The 23,889-nt window shown below is 43.5% G+C and overlaps 1 protein-coding gene across 1 annotated transcript in view; it reads right to left on the bottom strand.

Moving 5' to 3' along the window:
* pik3r3b (phosphoinositide-3-kinase, regulatory subunit 3b (gamma)) overlaps positions 1-23,889 on the bottom strand; it is a gene marked incomplete at its 5' end in the record, with an annotated part of 177,225 nt that overhangs the window by 83,910 nt on the left and 69,426 nt on the right. Inside the window, 3 exons of the mRNA XM_079158517.1 lie at positions 7,557-7,642; positions 9,422-9,614; positions 17,631-17,762. Of these exons, the coding sequence (XP_079014643.1) occupies positions 7,557-7,642; positions 9,422-9,614; positions 17,631-17,762 (411 nt within the window). The remainder of the gene's footprint in view (positions 1-7,556; positions 7,643-9,421; positions 9,615-17,630; positions 17,763-23,889) is intronic.

The following is a 23,889-nucleotide window of genomic DNA, read 5'->3' as shown; positions in this document are numbered from 1 at the left end:
AACCAAAGCGGATCTCAGTAAACGAGACGCAAAAAGATCCAGGTATACTTTTTGTTTTGTGTGTGAGAATCAGTAAAAAAAAAAAAAAAAAATAAGCTTTTAATATTAACGCAGAGGGCTTGGATTTTATGGTAAGTAAAATATTACGGAGTCACAGAACAGCCGAGTAATGTTTCGTAGAGTGACGGCCTTGAACCCGACGTGGTCTGTCTGTGATGCATCTTTTGTCGTCATTTTGCTTCACGCCTTTAACAGGACACTGATTTTGAACTGAAGCAGATCATCAAGTTGATCTTTTTGTTGGGCAAGTGAAAGAGAAATGTATTTGCCTCACCGAACAAGTTAAAAGTCATAAAAAACACCTGTGCCTCTTCATGTTATCTGCCACGATTACTCTGCTTTTTAGTGAAATAAAATAAATGCATTCAGAATATTGATTTTACGTCATTACGACTGCACCGTACAAGTGAAAAAGACAACGGAAGTGCATCAACAGCAGGAGAGATGAATTGGACTTGGCTGCACCTTTGTCACCGTCAACTGGGGGAAACCCAAATTGTCTGCCAAGTCAGTGAGCCAGCTAGCTGGGGTTAGCAACGGTGCTGTTCACTAGGTAGCGATATTCACTAGGCAGCAACCTAGAAAATTGTGACCAGCTCTCACTGAATCAGTCGCATTGACCCAAACATAGCTAAACGGAGAGGGAGGAGAGCTCGCAGAGAGTCGAGGGAGGCGTGTCTCAACTGAGTGGCGCCTCAGCGGCACTTTGCTCTGCAGCCACGTGACGAGACGGGTGCCTCTTGCCGCATTCACAAACATTTTAAAAAGTAAATAATGTCATTTTTTCCCCAAACAAGTGACTTCCCCAAACATCCGTTAACAGTGTGTGTGTGCGTGTGTACGTTTGTGTGTGTGTGTTATTAGCTGGGTACACTCAGCCATGTAATTGTGTGCAGCTGAAGGAGCACAGGCTGAAAAAAAGACCCACAAAAATGCCAAAAACTAATAAATACACACGCTAAAAGCTGTGTATACTCACTTGACCTTAATCACATTATACAACCATGAAGCCCTAACACATATTCACACATGCTGGTGTGTGTGTGTGTGTGTGTGCACGCCCTGCTGCTGACCCCGTACAGTAGGATTATACTGGATGTTAAGCTGCGGCACTTTCCTCCCAATAGGATCGAGTCAGGACATGACTTAACTGTGAACCCCTCACAAACTCACACACAAATATATTATCTTTATTTGAACCCATACACATATGTAATATTTATGTATCTGACCAGCAAGCATACACGCTCTCATGCTAATCCCACACATACAAACATTCCCTCACACACTAACAGGTGCTCTCAGCTCTGACCGTGGCAAAGTGTGAGTGTGTTATTAGTTGTGTTATTAGTTCAGGATAAGGTCCAGGTCATTCACACATAAGCAGCTGAGTGGCTTTACATTTCTGATTACCCTTCATATGTTATCATAGCAATTGTTAGTCCAATGCTTTGGGAAATATGCATATCTGCTTCCTATGAAAAGGTGAAATAGATGGATAGATATCAATCTAATGTCTGTATGAGAACTACAGCCCCTGATATCCACAAGTACCTTGTTTTGTCCAACCAATAGTCAAACACCCAAATATATGCAGGTTACTATCATAAAATACCATAAGAAAACCCCAAAATATTGACAGATGAAACTAGCCAATTTCCTGAAAAATATATCCTGGAAAAAATAAAAAAAGAATCGATTGACGTCGATTCATGAAATAGTTTCAGTTTTGCAAAATAACTCTAAAGTTGATTTGATAATATGTTTCCTGTTTGTTTAATCTGAAAAACAAAAAAAACTAAATGTTTGGGTTTTAGGAGCATTTAGATGTGGGACATCATGTTCACTTCAAAGTAATTCATTTAAACAGAACACCGCACTATTGGGTAAAATAGTTTGTTCATATACAGTTGAACAAACACAACAAAGTGTGTTAATTAGTGAGGCTTTAGAGAGGTGTGCATTTGAACTTTGGCCACAGCCGGAGAGGCTCAGGAGGAAGAATTTGAACAGCGGACTATAATGATGTAAACAGAGGGAGACACTGTCAGCAGTAACAGCAGCCAGCTTTCTGATGAAGTCTCTGAGCAGAAGACTTTTTACCACCAAACCCTCCTCGGCTACATTACCAGCCAAATAAATGGACTAGGGGAGAGAGGGAACCAGTGTGTGTGGTGTAAGTGTCAGTGTGTGTATTTGTGTTAGTATATGTCATATTCTTGCCAAGCTGCGGGCACGGCTTGCGTGCCTGGGAAGGAAAACAGCTCATAACAAAAGCAGAGCGAGAGGGCCAGAATGTGAATGGGTGTGTTTGGGAGTTTACAATCCTCCCTTTTTCCCCCCTACTGATTCTATGCGTGCTGGCTGACAGATTGGCTGGACAAGACTGAGGCTTCACATGCAAGTGATGTGCACACAGAGGAACAAGCGCACACACACACACACACACACACACACACAGGCACACACACAGAGTCACATTGTGCAGAGATACTTAGCCGGAGCACTCAGGTGGAGCAGGACTGGTCGTATATTCAGACTCCATTTGGAGAACATGGCTTGGAGGGCAGCTCTCCTGAGAGGTGAATGGGCATCTACACACACACACACACACACACACACACACACACAGTCGCAAACCTCTCTTAAGGGGTTAACATACCGCCAACAGGCACTGCGCTAACCCTTGACCCCCACTAATGCTGTCTGGAGGGGTGGCAGGGGAGGTAATGGGTGAGAAAAAATGCTAGCACATGAACCTGACCTCTCTGTTTTAGCTTACCTCTCTCCGTCTCCCTCTCTCTTTCTCTCTCTCACTCTAAATCCATTCATCAAACAAAGGGAAGCTCAATCGGACAGGCAGTCACCCTGCCGGGCCACTGAAACAGCAACATGAGCTGAACACACACACACACACACACACACACACACACACACACACACACACACACACACACACACACACACACACACACACACACACACACACACACACACACACACACACACACACACACACACACACACACACACACACACACTTGACAACTTGAGGCATTAAATGACATCTCAATGTCCGTGCTGACTAGCATTGCTAGGTGCTGAAAGCAGAATAATTAAACAGACTCCTGGCGTGTTTGAGTACTTTGCCAGCTGTTTATATTTTGACACTGTGATTAGGATCACAACGGTGTAAGATTCACAAAACTTTACAGGTGTGAGGTTGAGATCAAAATAAAGGCAGAGTTCGATGATGCGTGTGATGCGATGGCTAGGTGGTCTCTAGTCAAATCTATATTGTGTTTGTTGCAAAGTTAAGGGACTGTTCCAGTGTACCTCTACTGGTCAGAGTTTCTTCAGTAGCTATAATATAGAACTACTGTGTCAAAGCTGAATTCACACCTGCCTTTTTAAACAGATAATTCCTGTCCGGACAAAAAAACCCCGATGCTCCAAGACTCATGATACGACTACATGTAAATAGGACACAGACAAAGATTCTGAGAGACACGACGACGATGGAGAACAGTGCAAGTGTGTTACATCAGTGCAGTTTCCCACATCATTCCCCTGATTACAAAGCACCGAGAGGGTTCTGAGGCTTTATTCAGACACCCCACACAGAGAGAGAGAGAGAGAGAGAGAGAGAGAGAGAGAGAGAGAGAGAGAGAGAGAGAGAGAGAGAGAGAGAGAGAGGTTGTGTAAGTGATATTACAAAAGACACACTTCAAAGAAAGCACAAAACAGCTCTCTCTGATACTTTTGTTGCTGTGATGTAAGCCTGTCCAATTCACTCACGCACACACGCGCACACACACTTTTCCTTATTTTTGAGCTTACTGACTTGATTTGACACATAACTTTTTATATGTGCATTTATACATGTTCAATACCAAAGAGACAAATGTGTATTTTGACTAATTATTTGAATTCCCAACCTGATGAAACACTCAAATGAGCAAATGAGGAAACATAAGCAATAGCAAGGAGAGTCTAAGGAGAAGGCCTGTTAAACGTTGACTGTGTTTAGACATTTGACCTGAGCAGGTTGGATGTCCTCGTGTGTGCTTCCCATCAGGCTAGACTTTAACGTTCGCATTTCAAAGATACTCTGAATGAGTAAAAAAAAATCACAAATCTCCAGTGGCCGCTTCGCCCCAACCCCTGATGGATCCATGTTATCTCCCCACACTGCAGGGCAGAGGTTCATTCCGTGACTTATTGATTGTCTTCCAGACATCCTCCTGTCCTTTTGAGTGTCACACACAAAAAAATGAAAATCGAACAAGTCCCACCTACGGTTGAGTGTGATTTGTGGCTCTGATGTGTGTGTTGTCTGCGTTTGTCTGCTGTACTGCTCTGCAGTGACCAGTATTTACCTGAAGGCCGAAGCCAACGCAGAAGTACCTTTAGATCAGGGGTGGCCAACCAGTCAGAGACCAAGAGCCACATTTTTTACTGTGTTACCGCAAAGAGCCACATCATACACATGGGCACACATGAACATCACCCTATCCCTTCCTCACACACACACATACCTTTGCTCAGCCAGATTTATTGTAAATGTCACACACCAATATGATAATGACAGAAATTGACTCCTAAGACCACAGGCCAGTCATTTTCAACAATGAACATTGTGTACACCAGGGGTGTCAAACTCATTGTCGCTCTGGGGCCACATCAGCATCATGGTTGCCCCCAAAGGGCCGGTTGTCGTCGGCGGGGAGGGTGGCTGCTGCTGCTGCTGTCACATACGCTGGTGGAGGTGTGCGCGGCGCGTGCGGATCGGGGAGGAGCTCCGCCTTGCGCGATACAACGGATATTTGTAAATTGTCCGACTTTTACATTTTTACTTAAAGCGGGGCTTTCAAACAGTCCGTCTCGGCGTTAAATGGGTCGACGAGGAACGTAATCTGTGGCCGCACATGCGCGTTTGACGAAAATACCGTATTTAACTCAAGCGAAGCGAACACGAACATTAAAAAAACACAAATACAAACTTCGATATGAACGTAAGAGCCGCATGAAACCGGGCAAAGAGCCGCATGCGGCTCGCGAGCCGCGGGTTGGCCACCCCTGCTTTAGATCAAGGACTACTAAGGGTCAGTAGTCACTGGCTCCAAAACAATCTCTGACCTCATAAATGATTTTAAATGTACAAACTGTTTCTCTAAAGTCAGTATTATTTTCTCCCACAAAGTAACATCTCAATTGATGGTTTAGCATCCATTATTTTTGGCAAGTGGCAATTTTGTGAATGATTGTTCCATTAAGATTTCTTAGTTTGATTAGAAATGTGTGTAAGAATTAAGATTTAGTCATGATTTTGGACATTTTCCTTAAACCAAATTGACTTGTCTATAAGCTACAATCTGAGTTTGACCCCATCAAGATGAATGTTACAGGATTTAATCCCAACATCAGACAGCAGGTTTACTACGTTACACAGCCTATTGGAGGCTAAACTCAGTATCATCAGCATGACAACAAATGAAAATGAAAATTGCTTTTAATTCTGAACACTTTTCTGACAAAGAAGTAGCGTGAATGGAAAGAGAAGAGAAATACCCAAGATGGTACCTTGTGGGACACCACAAGAGATACTAGTAAGGCAGATCAGAAATGAAGCAATTCAATAGAAAACAAAGGTTTTAGGTCTAAAATGAAACAATTCCACTCCAGCACTGTGAGAGTAATAAGAATGACATAATACAGAAAGCTTATTCAAAGTGTCATGATCCACCTATCTAACTAGTGCTGGACGAAGAAGATTTGGTCCAGATTCTGTCCTCGCCTGGTCGTGTTTTAATCATCTGCTCTCTAGAGCAACTTTACCAACATCCCTTCTGAATGAACCACTGCTCCATATAAAGATAACATAACCCCTGAGCAGCCACTACAATCACTGCTACAACCAATACGTTAACCCTGGCCTTAGCACTGTGGCCTTCAACACACCAGTACTACCTTACACACACACACACACACACACACACACACACACACACACACACACACACACACACACACACACACACACACACACACACACACACACACACACACACACACACACACTGACCCAAAGAAAACGACCTCAGCAGACTGGCTCGGCCCGTACAATCAGCCACACACCTGCTGTGTGACCTTTCTTTCGTCCTCGTAGAGGCTGACTGATCTTTCCACAGCATTTTATCTCTGAAAACATACACCAAAGGCTCACAAGCAGGTTAAAGCTACAAGTCGTCTCTACATGTTTGGGCCCAGATCTGTAACGGCTGCAGTGATCGTCAAGTTTTTACCTTTTGTTTGAAGGGGGATGCATAAACCAGAAAGGTAGACGATGTCTTGTTTACCATTGTGCCACCAAGACGAGCATAACAAGGGTCAGATCAGGCTACTTTTTGGTTGCCGTTTTAGCTAAATACAGCTTTTCTAGAGTGGAACTTCCATCAACGTTTCTCCTGTGGCCTAAATCTAAGAAAGGATGTTGGTTTTGGGAAAATATTGCTGAGGTCAGAGAAAATGCAAACTGTGCAGATAATATACACTAAACCCGAGCTGCCACGCTCACGTCCATACCCTCGCTTTCAGCTGAAATGGTGCAGCCAATCAGGAATGCATCAAGAAAAAAAAAAACATGAAACCTCTGTGTTCTGTTGACATGAACTCTGTACATCCAGACTGTAACCCAAACGGACAGCAAAGTTAAAGCAGTTATTTCATGCTTCATGCCCAATTTATCACAGCAGCAATTGGGCAAAAAGTTTGTGTTTTCCACATATTTCATAGACCAAACGTGTGTTTTCCACTGCAGTTTGCGGTGAAGCAGGGAGGGTAAAGGGAATGTCATGTTTCCAGTATGAGACATGTACGGTGATACACTTGAGAAACAAACTTCAGGCACAAAGCAGATAAGCTTTGACCGTGTGTCACAAAAGAGTCCAAGCCAAGTGACATCATCATATCGCACAGTATCAGGCCAAGATATACTGTATGCAACTAGAACCACATAGGGTTCTTCGGCTTGTCCCCATAGGAAAACCCTTTTATAAAGGTTCCACCTGCAACCCTTTCAGAGCGTTCTACCTATAACCTGACATAAAGGGCTATGCCTATAGCCATCTGTGAGAGGTTCCAGAACCCTGTCTAGAGGTTTTATTCAAAACCTTTCCACCAGTTAAGGATGCTAACCAGAACCCAACGATGGGGTTCTACCAAGAATGCTTTTATATTCCAGGGTTTCATATGGAACCCATCCAGGGTTCCTTCTGAGGCTCCCAAAGGGCTGGGGCTGATGTGGTGCAGCGCAACACACAACAATCATTGTTCAAAACCACAGTCTCAATGGAACCCATAGTCTTACAAAGAACCCTTGAAAACCTCTCTTTTTTTTCCCTAAAAGGGTTCTTCAGAAGCAAACGGTTCCGGTTAGAACCTCAGCACTTCAGGAGCAGAAGGGAGAACGTTTGTGTTCATGAGCGTTGTCCTACCTGGTGCAGGCTGCATCTCCATGAGACCTCCTGTTGCAATAAGAGCCTCCAAGATCCTGACGTGATGCTCCGGGTTCACGTCGGCGCTGTTGACAAAAACACAAGTACATTTGTTGTGGGTTTCGACATGAACAGCAGGACGGTGTGTGTGTGGGATTGACTCACAACATGCCCCCAAAGTGCAACAGTGTGACCTTCGTAGCCTTCATAGTTGCCCCCCCAGCATGCTGCAGTAAAGCCCAAAGGGTAGAACATATGTGCCTGTCTAAATATTTGCAGACTGCCGTGTGTACTCCAGGAACCATCGAGCATTAATCAACATTTCCACACGCATTGGAATAAGCTAACATGGGATCAGGTTGAAATGGTGTGAAATGCCGCGTCGCTCTTTATCCGCCCGCTGTGCACGTCAGAGGTGAATTGCTTGACCAGGCTATGCAAACAATCACTGACTGCCTCCACCAAATCCCCTACATCTCCACCGCACACAACGCCACAAGGAGAAATTCCTCCGTAATTTCTGGAAAAACAGACGCAGGCAATCTTGGGCAGGGTACAGAGAGAGAGAGAGAAAAAAAAACAAGACCATCAGCCTTGTTAATGCCATTCTCTCAAGTACCCAGCTCTTAAACTGTAGGATGTAGATATTACAGCTGAGCCAAATATCATGCTTCGCTTTCCTATTAGCAAAGGCAAATCTTTTACTACCAAAATATCAGGTCTTTGTGCCGGATCAAGACAATCCCGCTCAACTGATGTGAGGTTTGTCCTGGAAATGGGCAGTGGGTTAGTATGGGGATGGAGTATTTTATAAAGGATGGCATATTTAGCCAAAAAGTTAGTTTTAGCTCTTCGGCTGGCTGATTCACACATGCAGAATGAAACGGGTTCGCCCTCTCCACCCAAATGCTGTGAGACTCTTTGAAAGAGAAGTGAGTTTTTTTCTTTTTTTTGGACTGCAATCGTTTTACGTGACAAATGGAAAGAGAAAAGAGATGGTTGAAACGCTACAGAGCACACATCATATTTCACAGCTGTATGGGAAGAAGTACCTCTCATAGTTTCATCTTTTGCGTTTTTTTTCTGTTTTGATCTTTGAACATAATTCTTCAAACACCATAAAACATGAAGGCCACAGAATCAAATGTGCAAGAATGATAATTTGCCCGGCGTTACAATTTGCTTAAAAGTAATGGATGACTTCCTTTGTTCTACTTGTTGAGGAAGATTTAGGATTGAAAAAGGATTGAAATTTTCAGAAAAGTCACAGTGGGGGAACAATACTAACACAATCAGCGATTCAACAACAGAGGTTACCTCTTCTGTTAGTCAAGGTTTATTCCATTTCACCCTGCCCTTTAGAGACTCACACTGTGATTAACACCCATACATAAAAACCTCACTTGAATTTGAATAGAAGAAGCAGCAAATGAAAAAGCCATTAAGTAAGCAATGACACACAACATAAACTCTTCATAAAAAAAAAAAACAATGTACGGCGTAGGGGGTACAAAAAAAACAGCCGCAAGATGAAGTGGTGCTTCCTTCTGGATTGAATTGTTTTCTTTATACGAACATCTGGAAATGTGTAATATATCTTACACCACAGCCATATCCGCGAGTTACAAAAAGAGTGTGTTTCTGTAATAAGTGTAACACCTGGTAAGATTAGTTTCACCAGTCAGTTAACTGCTAATGGAGCCTGAAGCTGTTTGAAGCACCGTTTAAGAATGAAGGTTAAACTGCACCGGACTGGTCGAGGATTTGAACAGACACCAAACAGAAGTGTGTGTCTTCTGTGGCTGTGAGAATGCAATGGGTTAACGGGTACAAGAGAGTGTTAATGAGGGGTGAAACCCGTGTACCTGAGAGGAGAGTGCTTGAAGACGGCCTCGGCAAAGGCCTGTCCCAGCAGCCGGGGGCCGGCCTGGCTGTGCTGGCTGACCCGGGCCAGGTGTCTGCTGAGGTGGACCAGGAGCTGGTGGTTGGCCTGAGGGACGCTGGGAGACTCCAGGATCCTCTTCAGCCTCTCCCCGCACTCCTCCACACTCTGAGTCTCTATAAGACACCACAAAGGCTTCTTTAGACCAACAAACCAGGTGAATTCACGTTTCATCAAATGTTCATGTTCATTTCCGGTCATATCTGTTTCTAAGTTATTTTAATGAATTCCTTTTCTGTAGCATTTTTATCTATTTTATATCTATATATATATATATAATTGCTGTAATTATCTTGTCCACACTGGCCATGAAGTATCATTTAGCCCTTCCAAAAGTGGCTACACTGCAGAAGATGGTGGATGAAATCCACAGTCCTCATTTTCTGCTAAAAGGCATTCAAAATTGTAGCTACAACGCTAATGACCACTTACTCCCTTAATGAACATTGGGCAGAAAAAAAAATCCACAAAAAGAAATATATCCAAACCTAACCATGAAAAACATTTTCTTTTTTAAATAAAAGTTAGCAGAATCAAAAATCACATCACTAACAGCAGTCACATTTCACACTAGCATGTCGGATCTTCCAGCAGCTCTGGAGCTGATGGAAGGTGCATCTTCCCGACAGTTTCCCCCCGGTGTTCCAACATCACATTACGTTCAGATCGGTGGTTTTACAGAAGTAAATAAGACCATCATCATGTGACCAGTAATCACACAAAGTAAGATCAAAGTGCGAGCGTCTTGATGAACAGCTGAGCAGACACCCTGGATACCACATGCATAAACATCAATCGCATTAAAAGACATTTCGCCCTTCCACTCGTAACGCATCGAGCACCGAGCAGACGCCCCTGCTGTGCCGCCCTGCGAGCTGCACCTCCAGCAATATCCATCCGAGCATTGTAGCCAACGGGCTCGCTGACTTTGAGGAGATGTGTGGCCTTGGCAGAACATCACTGATCTGAATTCAGACCCCGTCTAGCAGCCAGCTGCGAGCCAGCTATCCTGTCAGACACTATGGAGATAATCACAGGGGCTTCGTATACGAATGCTTGTAAAAAAAGAAAAGATGAGTCAGCGGGAGGCGGCGCGGGGGGATAATGAGAGTCCTTTTCTTGTATTAGCCGGGGTTCAGACAATGGGCCATGTTTGAAGAGGACCAGACCTATTGACGAGCGCTCTCACCACAGGCCCTTCACCACCCCAAACAAGCTGCAAACATCTGTGCCTGAGCCTGCTGTGCGCTTGGTTTACGACGGGGGGGAAACTCAGTGGGAAAGCACAGCTCTGCTGCTGAACACCTGACGTATCGAGTCAATGAGTCTGAGTCTGAGTCCATGAGTCTGAGTCCATGAGTCTGAGTCCATGAGTCTGAGTCTGAGTCTGCTCAGGGTTTCCAATCGTGAACCCTTCTTTTAGATCCAGCGTTGTTGTGATACAAGTCTGAATTTATAATCGAGTTTCAGGACCATTTTTGGAAAATGCCCTGTCTTGCCATAAAAGCTGCAAGCCATGTTGTCACTGTGAGGTTGCCAGGCAACCGCCGGAGGCTTCCCGAAGTTACTGCTCACGGCCAGCAAACAGCCACGGCACAAAAATCTCTGTTAAACTGCAAATTTATTTTACACTGGATCCCAGCTCAATGCACAGCATCCAGTGTAACTATTCTATGTCATCTTAAATATGGTGCTTCAGATGTTTTTCTTATGCTGTTGGGTCCTCATAATATCCATGTACATACTGCACCAGTGTATCATCGGTATTCAGTCTGAAAGGTATTTATCTAAGTGTTGTCTGGTATGTTACACTCACAGGCTCCGGGCAAAGTTTCAATAAAAGGAAAAATACGGCTTGATAAGTGAAATGAATGTACTGCATTTCATAGAGTTCTGTTAAAAAATGGCCGACTTTTATTCAAAAGATTAAGAAAATGAGGGAGGAAGAACTCTTTTCTGTAGCATGATGTTTAAAGTGATTAAATGTGAATGACCTGGAATATTACCCTTAAAATTGATCATTGGAAACACAACAAAATCAGACGCGTGAACAGAAAATAAAAACTGATAGAAAATGCACGAAACTGCGAATTCTGTCCTTTCCTAACCTTCCAGTTTTCATAGCTACAGAAGACCGTAGAGCAGGACTGGTATTAATTAAGCAAAGGTCATGGAAGGTAGAAACTGGTCTTTCTCAGTTGGATGAAGAAGTGGACCTCGGCTTCTAGCAGAAAGTCAACTGATCGAAACTGACATCGTCATCCCGACACGCAGGTGGGAACAGCTAAACTGGACTGCTTGACATAAATATATATTGTCCAGTGATTTGTGTGATGCAGCGCTCTGCATGTGTACATGTTATATGTTTTCCGGGCGTTAGGAATGCTGATATGTATTGATTGACCACGTGAGGTACTGGTGTATTTGGCCCTCTGTGCAGGAACTGTGCTCAAATCGATCCCAATAACACAGAGTGCCAACAGAGAGAACTGACAGAACAACAGACATATATTTTGTGTATTTGACAGCTTGACTGATTGAGGAGATGGAGAAAGAGAGAACTAGCTGGAGAAGGGCTCCATATTCCCACAGCTCTGGTTGTCAGGCCTCATTTAAAATCACATTAACATTCATAGCATAAATGTATAAAATTACAGCCCTGAAACATAACTGTCCATAACATTTTGATGGCCTTTTTTTTTGAAAAACTGTCTCTGACATGAGTTCACCTCACGGGCATCATTTCTGTTGAAATATTTCTCTTTAATATTTACTCAAAAAAGATGTTTGAATAGTGCGATATCTCTCTGCATCCTTACTGCCACTGTATATTCTGGTCTTTCAATAAAGATGATTCAAAAAACATGGCTTGACCTTCTCTGTCAAAGATGCAAAAGAAGAGGAGCAACTGATTGCATCTGTTTACAGTGCAGCCAAAACACACGCTGGGCTGAGAGGATTCACGGTGCCGCCTTAGAAAAAGACGAAAGGATTACAATACGTGAACTCATGTATACAGCCGCTTTTGTCCACATAACACCCAGTAGAACCATGCATCATTTCCTGTCCCTTGTAAGTGGATTTTGCAGTTTGAAGCCCACGCAGACTGGTGAAGGAGAGGTAATTACTGAATGGAAAGGCTATTGATGAAAAATGACGGCCATAAATAGTATCAAACATGGGATCTGATGTTACGAATATCACAAGGATTTAAACATGTAGGGAGCATGGGAGACTCAACGAAGTTCAGGGACACTAGTGAGTGTGTGTGTGTGTGTGTGTGTGTGTGTGTGTGTGTGTGTGTGTGTGTGTGTGTGTGTGTGTGTGTGTGTGTGTTTTGCGTGGGCAGGTGGGCGGTGATGGATGGATGACAATCTGCTGCAGCCTGATGGGGGTCATTGAAGTCACCTCTCTCTGTCTGACAACCACTGATCATAGACGACCATCTCTAGCACACACACACACACACACACACACACACACACACACACACACACACGATGTCCTGCTTTCGCTGTTATTATGGATTGTGGTTGACCCTGAAGGTCAATAGAGGTCAAGGCTGGAGAGGGAACTTGGCCTGTCCATCTGGCCCCGCGGGACTCTGGAAGACTGGACAACTGGACAGCACGGGGGGGGGAGAACAACACTTTACAGTGAAAAACTCCCCAACCTTCTCACTTACTGATAGTTTACACTACTTATTTCATTTCATACGATATATACAGGGGTATATAAACAAGCACCGTGTCCCATTTCTTTAGAACATCTAGGCAATCGTTGCAATGTTGTTGTTTCACCGTTTGAATCCACTTCTCTTAAATGCACTTATCGTTAGTCGCTTTGGAGAAAGGTGTCTGCCAAATTAATTGCATTACACTAATTCCATTTCTATACATAGATGCTATAGATTATCCAATCAGATGACCCCGGGAATGAGGTCAGTTCTTGACTGAAACATGTCAGAGGAAACTGGAAGGTAAATCCACAGTTAAACTGTCAAAAGCTTTTAAAAGACAAATAAGATCTACACTTTAATTCAAGTTGTGGTGCTCTCCCACATGTTCCAAATGTAGGTGTGTAAAGATGGAGTTGCTAGTGTCGGGACGCAGGATAATACTGGACTCAGTATTCTCCCACGGTGCAGTTTGGTGATGTGCCAGCCAAAAGTGATGCCAAATTTGAAGGATAATGTCTCGGTGAAGGATGTCAAGCTGTCCAGGTGCAACATTTTGTTGGTGATGCTCAGGAGCATGAGAACATGCCAGGCCCTCAGAAAGCAGAGGCGATGGTTGACCCCTCTGATTTGTGTCGGATCAAACGGGATGCAAATTTTAATGTTTAACAATCTGCAAGTCAAAATCTGCAGTGTCGGTCTGTTAGTCGTTCGTGGGTCCAATATCATTAACTTTGGATGGGTTACCATGTCATTTTGTACGGTCATGTTCTCCAGAGGATAACTTATTCTGACTTTGACGGTGCTCTGACCTTTCCTCTAGCGCCACTAGCAGTTACAATGTTTACTTGTTCGGTACTTTGCTTTCGGACCAAATACCTGCAACAACATTCCCATCAGCCTCAGCTGTACTTTGTGTTTAGTGCTAATTGGCAAACGTTAGCATGCAAACACATGATAACCGCTAAATATAACAGAGCTACCAGTGTCAACTTCGACTTCTTATCTTGTAAGCAGAATGCTGTTACTGGATTTGAGGGGTTGACTGTTTGGGTGTCCACATTCTTCTGGTACTATTTCCAAAAATCCTCATAGGCAAAGAAAAAAAAAAAAAAAATGCTGGCTTATCAGATTGATAAGATGGTAAATTGATCAGATCCTTACAGTCCTAATCAACACAACAGTTTATGCATCTCATCCCTAATGGAGACAACGGTCCACAGCAGCTTCTCTCCTCTGAAGACCCAGATGGACAGTGGTCAGTCAGACTCAGACAGATGGCCTTTATCCTCACAGACGATGACCTCGTTGAGACCATTAAGGTTAACGAACTCTCGCAAAACTAATGAATGGGAAAAGACAGGGAGAGGACGAAAAATAGGCATGGGGGGGGGGGGGGGGGGGGGAGTCAGGAGGTGAGGAAAAGGAATGAATTAAATAGAAAAAGGGCAGAGGGGAGGAAGGGTAGACGTTCTCAGATGAAATTATTAAGATGAGTGACTCAGAGACCAAAGACAGAAGGAGGAAGAATAAGGGAGGCGTGGACTGTGACTTTTTAGATTGAGAAACTATAATGGGTTAAGGCGCTTTGGTAAATGTGACAGCATCACGACCCTCACGTCTTCCTTTCAAATAGCTGGAATTAATAAAAGCCCCAAAATGGCACCGCTCTGATATCAAAAAGGCTGATTGTAGTCAGGATGTTGCAGGATCAGATGAGAGGAGGATTAAAGGAGGATTACAGCCATCTGATGACAACAAATGTTATTATTCTTTCACTGAAAAAAAACCCACAACAAAATTGTGTGAAATGATGGTGACAGCTGTCCCAGCGGTGGTTCAACAGGGTTGAAAAGGTATCTGAAAATCCCGTCCAACTCCGGATATTTTCTTTCCAGCAGTGTAGGGGGATTTCACATGCTCAGCCAGTGACTGGAGAAAATGGACGCAGATCAAACAGATCCCAGAGAGCCGGACAGCCAGAGGAAAGGTAACAATTAAAATGGAATGAGAGGGGATTCAAACTGTTGCAACATCAACAAATCCCAGGGTTTAGACTGCGATGGGACAGACAGTAACTTCATACGAGGAACATTTTACTGATTCCATCCACATGGATATATTTATAAAGACACATCCTCAAAGTCTAGTGTACACAGTGCACAGTGTCACATGGATTATCATGAAGTAAGAACTGGTCAGGAAACAGTCTTAGTTTAATACTGATGCCTCTATATGACCTACATAAGTAAAGCAGACCATCAGCGAAAAGATTGGCTATTTCTATATAGTTATTTTTAATTATTTTCATCAGTGCTACCGGGTCTAATTCCAAGGCAAAAATAATGCAGGTTCACCAGAGACTCCTTCAGCTCAGACTCCAGCGGGGCATCTGGCAGCGACCAGCCCACCGAGGACAGACCCAGATTCCAGCTTCGCTGGGCCCTTCAGAATTCAGTAGGAGCTCGGGCGAGAGGTGGAGATGTCCGCGCCTGGCAGCAGCGGCTCCTCCTCTGGCCAAGAGCAGAGCTTCACCGCGCTGAAAGCCAACACCGGCAGCACGCTGCCAGAGGCCCAGGACTTATTGCTAGGCCCACTGAAGGGAGGGGAGGCACGGGCGAACCAGAACCAGGACTACGCAGGACAGACTGTGAGAAACACTGCTGCTTTCGTCAACTGGGGCTTCTTAAATCAACCATAACGACAGCTCCTCTTAGTAGCAACCTTTTCTTTGCGGCTGATGCAGCTGTTTGCTGGTCCACCTTTCCGTTCTTTGGGTTTTGGACTGTTTAAACAGAAAACAAGTCATTTGAAGACATCACCTTGGCTGTAATGATGGTCTTTTTTTCAGTATTTCAGGTCATGCATGTGTGCTCATTGACGGCTTAGAAAACAACCAAGCCAATTAAAAGCTTTGGTCGCAGGATTAAAAATGGGGATGTGATCTTTACGCTCTACAGCCAGGAAAATTACGGCAGAAATGGGAGACACAAATAGATGGGACCAACGCTGCTCTGCCGCTTGTCGTACACTTACGGAAATAAACCCACTGCTCTTCTAGCAACCGCTGCCACAGCTTCTGCGTCGACAAAGAAATGACGCTAAAGGGACAGAACTGTCAGTCAATGATCGGTTCAGGAAATATCACCTGGTGCCAAACAGAAAGCTCTGGTATGTAGACCTGAAGGCTGAGTGAAGAAAAAATCTTGCCCCTCGAGCAAATACTTTATTTTTCAGGGATCTCTCAATATTATCGCATGACTCATCCTTACTGCATAAGACCCTCTGACTTCACAGAAGAAACCTTTCCGTGCTCTTCGACTGACCCCCCCCCTCCCTAAATAAGAAGGTCAATTTCAATGGGCTTAACCTTGGACGACCTGCGCAAAATACTTGGTGCATCCTTTCGAAGTGGTTTATCCTGACTTAAAATGTTGCCATGAATAAGTAAGATAAAAAAAGGGCTGTCACTTAACGGGACGAGGATCACAAGAGAGAGAAAAGCACTTACATAATTGAGGGGGTTTTCATCCGGCGATCATGTCGCGGAGCTTAGCCGAGTAACATTTTGGGAGGAGGTAGCAGGGAAGCCAGTGTGAACTTCCTGCAAGCTCAGACGATGCACGACGCTACCACACACACGTCTGTCTGTTCGTCCGTCCGTCCGTCCATGCGTCAGTCTGTCTTTGACCTTCTTTTATGTGCACATACTGGCACGCACGCCACCCACGCAAAAGCTCGGAACTCCAAATGTCAAGGTAGGGTTCATTAAAGATAGATAAGAGCGTGAGAGTTCCTAAAAGCCAGGAGAGAGGAGGGACCTGCCGGGGCGAGGTGGGCGGCAGGTGAAAGGGTGAAAAGGCAGGTCAGCTGTACGGAAAATGAGAGAAGAGAGAGGAGAGAGAACTTTGGAAACGAGCCACATTTTTTGCTCAGTTTGCTTTCATTGACTCGCGGAGCTGTCAGGGGATTAGCAGAAATGTGATGCTGATGAGAGGGTACAGCCTTGTCGTCTTTACATCCAGATATGGCAGAAATCCGTCAGGTGTGACGAGTGTCGGCACTCATGCCAAGTGACAAGAGGCAAAAAAAACCCCACCCTCGGCTCAGATCGAGTTGAACCCTGCAGTGCGTGAGAACGGAGAGCATTTGATGCAGCTGGAGGTCTAAACTCAAACCAGTCACCAGCCATGAAAATGCTGCCTGCAGGAAAACTTACATTTTATGTGGGTCATCGTTGTGTTGGTAGTTAAAGCTTCCCAAACTATAACATTGGCCTTACCTAGTTTAACCACTTTCATTGTACAGGCAAAGGTCGACTCATTTAAACACAAATAAATGAAAAATGTAACAAAAGACTTTCGGTACAGATACATTTTTCTGAGTTTTGTTGTTTAAGTGAACTGACATTTAACACATTTTTTGCCAATGCCAACATGCACCACACTCACTGTACCTTGAGCAGTGTAGACCAGCTCGCTGTAGACTGTGGCTGGGATGATGGGGGCGGTCAGGTCCTGCAGGAAACCTCTAAGGGCATCAGTCAGAGACACCACATCATACTGGTCCAGGTCCACTGAGACTGGATCTGAGAGGACACACGATGGAGAGGACGACAAAAAGGGAAGCGTTAGAGATTGTATGTGATATAGTGATTTTTTTTTTTTTTAATCTGGTGTTTAAGCATGGATTGGTTTTTGGACAGGCCTTTTGGGCATTGGTGCACAATGACCCATCACCAATTAGTACAAAGATGGCAATATTAGTCAGTCCATTGGTCAGTCCGACACTTTGCTCTTAAACAATAGATCTCACTAACATCTGCCAGATTATTTGTTCAAATAAATGACAGATTATCATAAATCTTCGTATAGATTTCATGGTCCCATTTTGTTTCACTCCATTATTCACATAGTGTTTCACTGAAAATGTGGTCTAGAGAACTGGAACCATGCAAAAAAAAGAAAATAATCAAATCAAATGACTATTGGATCGTGACGACGTCATTTCGAAATTGAAGCACGTTTCTGTCTGAATAGCTCTGCTGATAGTCATGGTCCCAATAGGATGATTAGTTATAATTGAACTCAATTTACTAGCTGGGGTAGCTACTATGCACTGTAATCTGAATGGGGTCCTAGCTTTGGCCATAAACTCTATATCAGAGAAACACATGTGGGACGAGGTCAGCGGTAATCAGATCGCTCCGAGTGTGTCAAGTCTCAAGGCCAGTTGTCTCTGGGAAACAGGAATACTGTCACTCAGCAGAAGATAAAACAAATATGCTGAGATGTCCAACACAAAGGCAATTTACAAATCTATCTGCCGGTAGACAAAACAAACAGATAAGAAGTCTCCGTGCGTCTGCGTGAGCGCTACAGCAGATTAGCAAAGGACAAACCTCACGGAGCCACGGGACGTTTTTTTCTGTCCTCCATCTTTCACCTCAACATTACCTCCACTTGTCCTTCCCCCCATTTCTGCTCTCAACCTTCCTCCACCAGCTTCTCTTCCTCCTTGACCTTTTCCCTGTTATCTTTTATCTTCCTACACCAGCTCCATTTGCTGCTTCTTTCCCTACTTCTCCTCTTTCTCTTCCTTTCCACCCTTCATCTTCCCATCTCACCCCCATCCTCCATCTCCAGCCCCCCCTCCGTTCGACATGCACCAGACCCTCTGGAGTCAAAACGGCAGTTAAATCCCATTGATTTGCCCCTCTAACTAATGCCTGAGCAAACTTAACCAATCACCACAGGCCAGTAACCAGGCCATTCATATCAATGGATGACCTCTTCACATCGCAGTGCTGAGGCCTGTGTTATCGTGCAGTGATTTGTCTGGGGGATTCGATCGTCCCAACACCCAGACAAAGCGAATTTGGTGTTGCCATGGGACCCAGGCTCATGAAAAGATATTAATACACTTTTTTGTCTTGTGTGTGTGGGTGGAAGGGTATTAGAGCATGAAACAATTTGATTCCTGAAGACCAGATTGTAAATTGTTAATTTGAGAAGACTATTTTTTTGTATTAGGTTGTGATCTGTACTGGTGATAATAATGACGATGAGTTACACAACGTGAAGTACAAGTCAGGCTCTGTGTAAGTACTTTGTGTCAGACGACGACGTTTAGTTCTGCAAAACAGGATTTTTTTCAATAAAGCAGATAGTGTAATGTATGAATCCAGACAATGTTGTGGCTGGTCATGAGTTAGATACGACTTCAAAGAGTGCAGGGAGGCAGCAATGACACAAAACTGCTTGTTCAAGGCACATTTCGCTGAGACATGAATGTCTGGCTTTCCCACGCTAACAGCAAAATGGCACAATTGTTCCCAAGAAGCCCGCATGATTTCTTTGAAGGCAATGGTTTAATTAATTAGCGCATATGAGCAATCAGATGGGACATAATCGTGACACAAATAAATACGATTTTACAAGAATGAACCAAAGACCCTTCACAGATTGTTGAGAATGACTATTTTGAATCCATGATGGTAAACTAGAACAGTTGTTTTGACCAAAAGCAGAAGCAGTTATTTGTATTTGTATGAAATCAGAAACCACCATATACATTGTGAGTCTATTTAACCAGGATCTGTCTGTGCCCGAGTGGGGTTAATAATCCATGCTTCTTTTTTTTTTTTTTTGCCTTGATGACAATCCAGAGCTGTATGTCAGTGACCCAGTTGACTGTCTGGTCCAATTGGCATACAGGGAAGCCTGGCCAGGTAAAGATGGTCGGCCCAACACAGTAACCAAAAAGGAAGAGAAGAAACCATAACGAGCCGATTTGTAGCTAAATATGACACGTTAAGGAGTTCCTTTTAAAACATTTTATGTTCTCAGAAATGTCTTCGTTGGGTCAAATGTCCAATGTATGTTTCCCTGGGTCAATGTGTGGTCATCACACAACCTACAGCTGATGTTGAAACCGACACCCTCACATTTTTGGGAAAAAAACGGGTTTTCTTGAATTTAGACATTGATATCTCCACAGTGGCTGAATGGATTTTTACCATAAAAAAAAATGACTGAGCCCGGAGGAGTTAAGGAGTCTGCAGGTCTGTGTTCAGTGTTTTTCTGCAAAGAAGGACAGTACATCCCTTTGTAAAGAGAGGCGAGCATCTGCTGACTTGTTTACTGCGGGATAGGACCAGACAACTCAAATCATCCAGAGCTTCCCCCGAAATGGTTTCAGAAGATAAAGGGGAAAACAAATGTTCCGCCCCTTATTCTAATATCAACAATGGACGAATTGTATTATAAAAAGGCATAGCTTGTGGTGACCAAGCCACAGATAATTATTACTTAACTCTGCAGTTGCCTTAAGCTCTATGGATCTTTTTTTTTAGCTTCATTTATGGCGCCTTTTAAGGTCATACTTGAGGTTTTGGGGCACATTTTACTGCTAATTCAGTATCAGCACTCTCATCATCATCCTTGTTTCCAGCCGTAGACGCTCACTGTACTCTACATGCCCAGCAAGTGAGAGACTAGCTGAGGAAGAAAGTGCAACATCTACCTGCTAACAAGCTAGATATGTTTCTCAGGAGTAAGGTGGGGACCAAACCAGAGCTAAAAGAACAGTGACTTACATTCATCAGGTGGACACAAAATGTAACGCTCATGTTGCTTTCTGCTGGATGTGTTTACATGCATCTGTTATTAACATACTGCCTTACTACTGAATAAAGGTGCTAGTATGACAGCATTTTTAGCTTGTTAAACTGACCCTGTTCTTTTTTTGGGGTGGGATTTGTTTTTAGGTGGCTGAACAATTTTTTGCTGCTGCCCAAGTACTTCATACAACCCCACTTCAAATAAATCTGAACTATTTCTTTAGGACAAAAGTAACATTAGGTAGCAGAGGCCCGGCTCTGGGTTGAGGGATTTGGTGAGGTATGCCGGGCTGAATAGTCCAAGTCAGCAGGCCGGTTTTAACGACATCTGATGAAACGGAGTCGTGCTCTTGCACCACAGCCAAGGCAGCATCGTTACGCTGCTCACTGAGGGATTGGGAATGAGAAATCCTCAAATCAATTCAATCCTCTATCTCCCTCTCCCTCTTTCTCCGTCTCTCCTATCCAAAGTTTAACTCTAAATTCGTCCACTCGCTCTCACCTTCTAGTTGTTCTGCAGCATTACCTTTCTCCGTCTACATTTTTCTCACCTTATGCCACCTTTCCTCTTCACTGTAAAGCTTGTCATGTCCCTAATCTTTAAAAAAATCTTTTATTCAAATAATATATATAATATATAAGTGTAGTGGGGATAGCTCAACACACACACGCCCACACCCCCGCCCGCCCACACACACACACACACACACACACACACACACACACACACACACACACACACACACACACACACACACACACACACACACACACACACACACACACACACACACACACACACACACACACAGAGAACGGGAAGATTGTTAATATTTAGAGATTCAGATCCAATTTGTTTGTTCGGCTTAGCGTTCTACAAGCATGAGCACAAGACAGATGCGGAGAAACACACACACACACATCTACAGGCAAGTCTGCATGTGCACTCATACCCAAATAGGTCATTATTGATCATCACTTCCTGTTCATGTCTGTGCATCGACAGGTTTCCGACAGATTGTTCTGATCTTCCTCCCGAAGGAACAACCTTGACCCGTCACTTCACCTCCGATCTGTCTCCGTCTTCTCACTCAGGATTTTTCTCTGATATTCTTTTTCTTCCGTTTTTTGCCCATTTTTCCTCTGCCTCTTTCTGCTTTCATCACATAAGCTTACACACACACAGAAACACACACATGCACCTGGCCAATTTCCTCATCGTACTTGATCCGTCAGTCAGCTAATCAAGGCTTTTTTTCTGACATTGGACAAGGATCAGTTGACAGATGAGGAGATGAATGAATGGATTGAAGCCGGGTCAATAGTCAAGGGCAGGGTCTAATTATTGGATTGCATTTGGCAGAAACAGTTGATTGGCTTTGATGAGACTTGGTGGAGAGTTAGATGTACATGGATAATAGTTAGTGTCTACACTTAGAAATAAAGGTGCGAAATAGAACCATATAGGGTTCTTTGAATGTTCACTGTTTGAAGAAGACTATTGAAGTCTATTGTTGAATATGACAGTCTGCTCAATCCTAAGCAGCATATTTATTTTCTGTTTGTTTTTTTGAGTATTAATTAGTAAAAACAATGGAACTTAATTTATGTATACAGAATTTGTTAACAGAATTTATTTTTCTAACAGATTCGGTTTTCCAATTTTTTTTCTTAAATAATCAACAGGAAGAAAACCAACATCACTAGAGACCAGTAGGCAAGTACTACTAAAATGTATTTAATCACTAATGTCAGATTACTAACTACAGAAAACGAATTACATTATTTCATTCTTTACTCAAGCATGAAATAAATTGGTTACATTACAGGTTCCTTAAGCTTTGTCAGTCAGGTGTCGGTTCCGTGAAAAGTGCCAAATTTGACTGACATTGTTCTCTAGAGACCAAGCGCCGCGTTCTCTAACCCTCTGGATTTTCAGTTCATGAGAACGCTCGCAAGTCGTAAACATGGAATAACATCCATCCCACACATGAAGGCAGCGACAACACAGCATTGGTGTCGACTCCTGGGTTTTGTATTAAACACAAAAACAGTCAAAACTTAACTGTAAGCCAGGAAACCTTTTTTTCTCAGTCAATCCTTGGGATACCTGAACAATGTTCTGCTCATAGAGGTACATGTACAGGCAACATTACACAGAGAAATGCAGTAGTCAATACCAATACCAGTGAAATTCCACGATTGTCGATACCCAATTTAATACCACAGTGAAAAAGAAAAAGAAAACAATAAATCCCATGCACTTCAACATGCACTCCTTTATCAACATTTGCGTACCTGCCAACAACTAAATATGACAAGATTACATTTGACCGCATCATTATATTCGCCAAAAACAAACCTTTACTGAATAGAGCGTGAAAGCATCATAATGTAGCAGTGCAATTGTTGCTCAGTTATGTTGCCAAGCGTGACTCTGCTCACCATGAACGACGACGCTTCATTATATAGAGCCCGGATCCCCGGTACCTGATAGAACAACCAGCACCGTCACCTTATCAGAATGTTGGCATCAACTTAGTCCCAAAGCGTTGGTTCTCGTGACATCTCTAATAGATGGTCTCTGACAGCACCCACAATAATCCTTTTTTTTTTCCCTACAGTGAGCTTTCCAGTAACTATTTGGCCCGTTTGAATGTTTTTCACATTATTGTTGTTTAATGTCAGAACACTGAGTGTCTCTGTTATCTGGAATCATGTACAGTAGATGGAGAGAGGTCTTATCACAGACCTAAAAGAGGCTGAGCGAAGGAACAAGTTTCTTTTGAACTCAACGCCACCTCTCGTATTGCATGCCGTCCACGGCCGGGACATCCAGAACTGAATCAGAAGAAAGACGCACTCTAGCTGAACTTGAACCACAGGAAATTTGAAGGACAAAATCAATCCACTGTTCATACACAATGACGGCAGCATGGTTTAATCAGATGAAGCTGTTCATCTCTGTGCATTGTGTGTGTGTGTGTGCGTGCGTGCGTGCATGTGTGTGTGTTTCTGCCCGCGCAGCAGCATTCCAATAAGAATCTCATTACACTACAAAAGCTGTGTGATCATCTGCTCTAGCCAGCATTAC

Source organism: Pholis gunnellus, assembly GCF_910591455.1.
Source record: "Pholis gunnellus genome assembly, chromosome: 4".
NCBI classification, from domain to species: Eukaryota; Metazoa; Chordata; class Actinopteri; order Perciformes; family Pholidae; genus Pholis; species Pholis gunnellus.
This window is presented reverse-complemented; position numbering and strand designations above follow the sequence as displayed.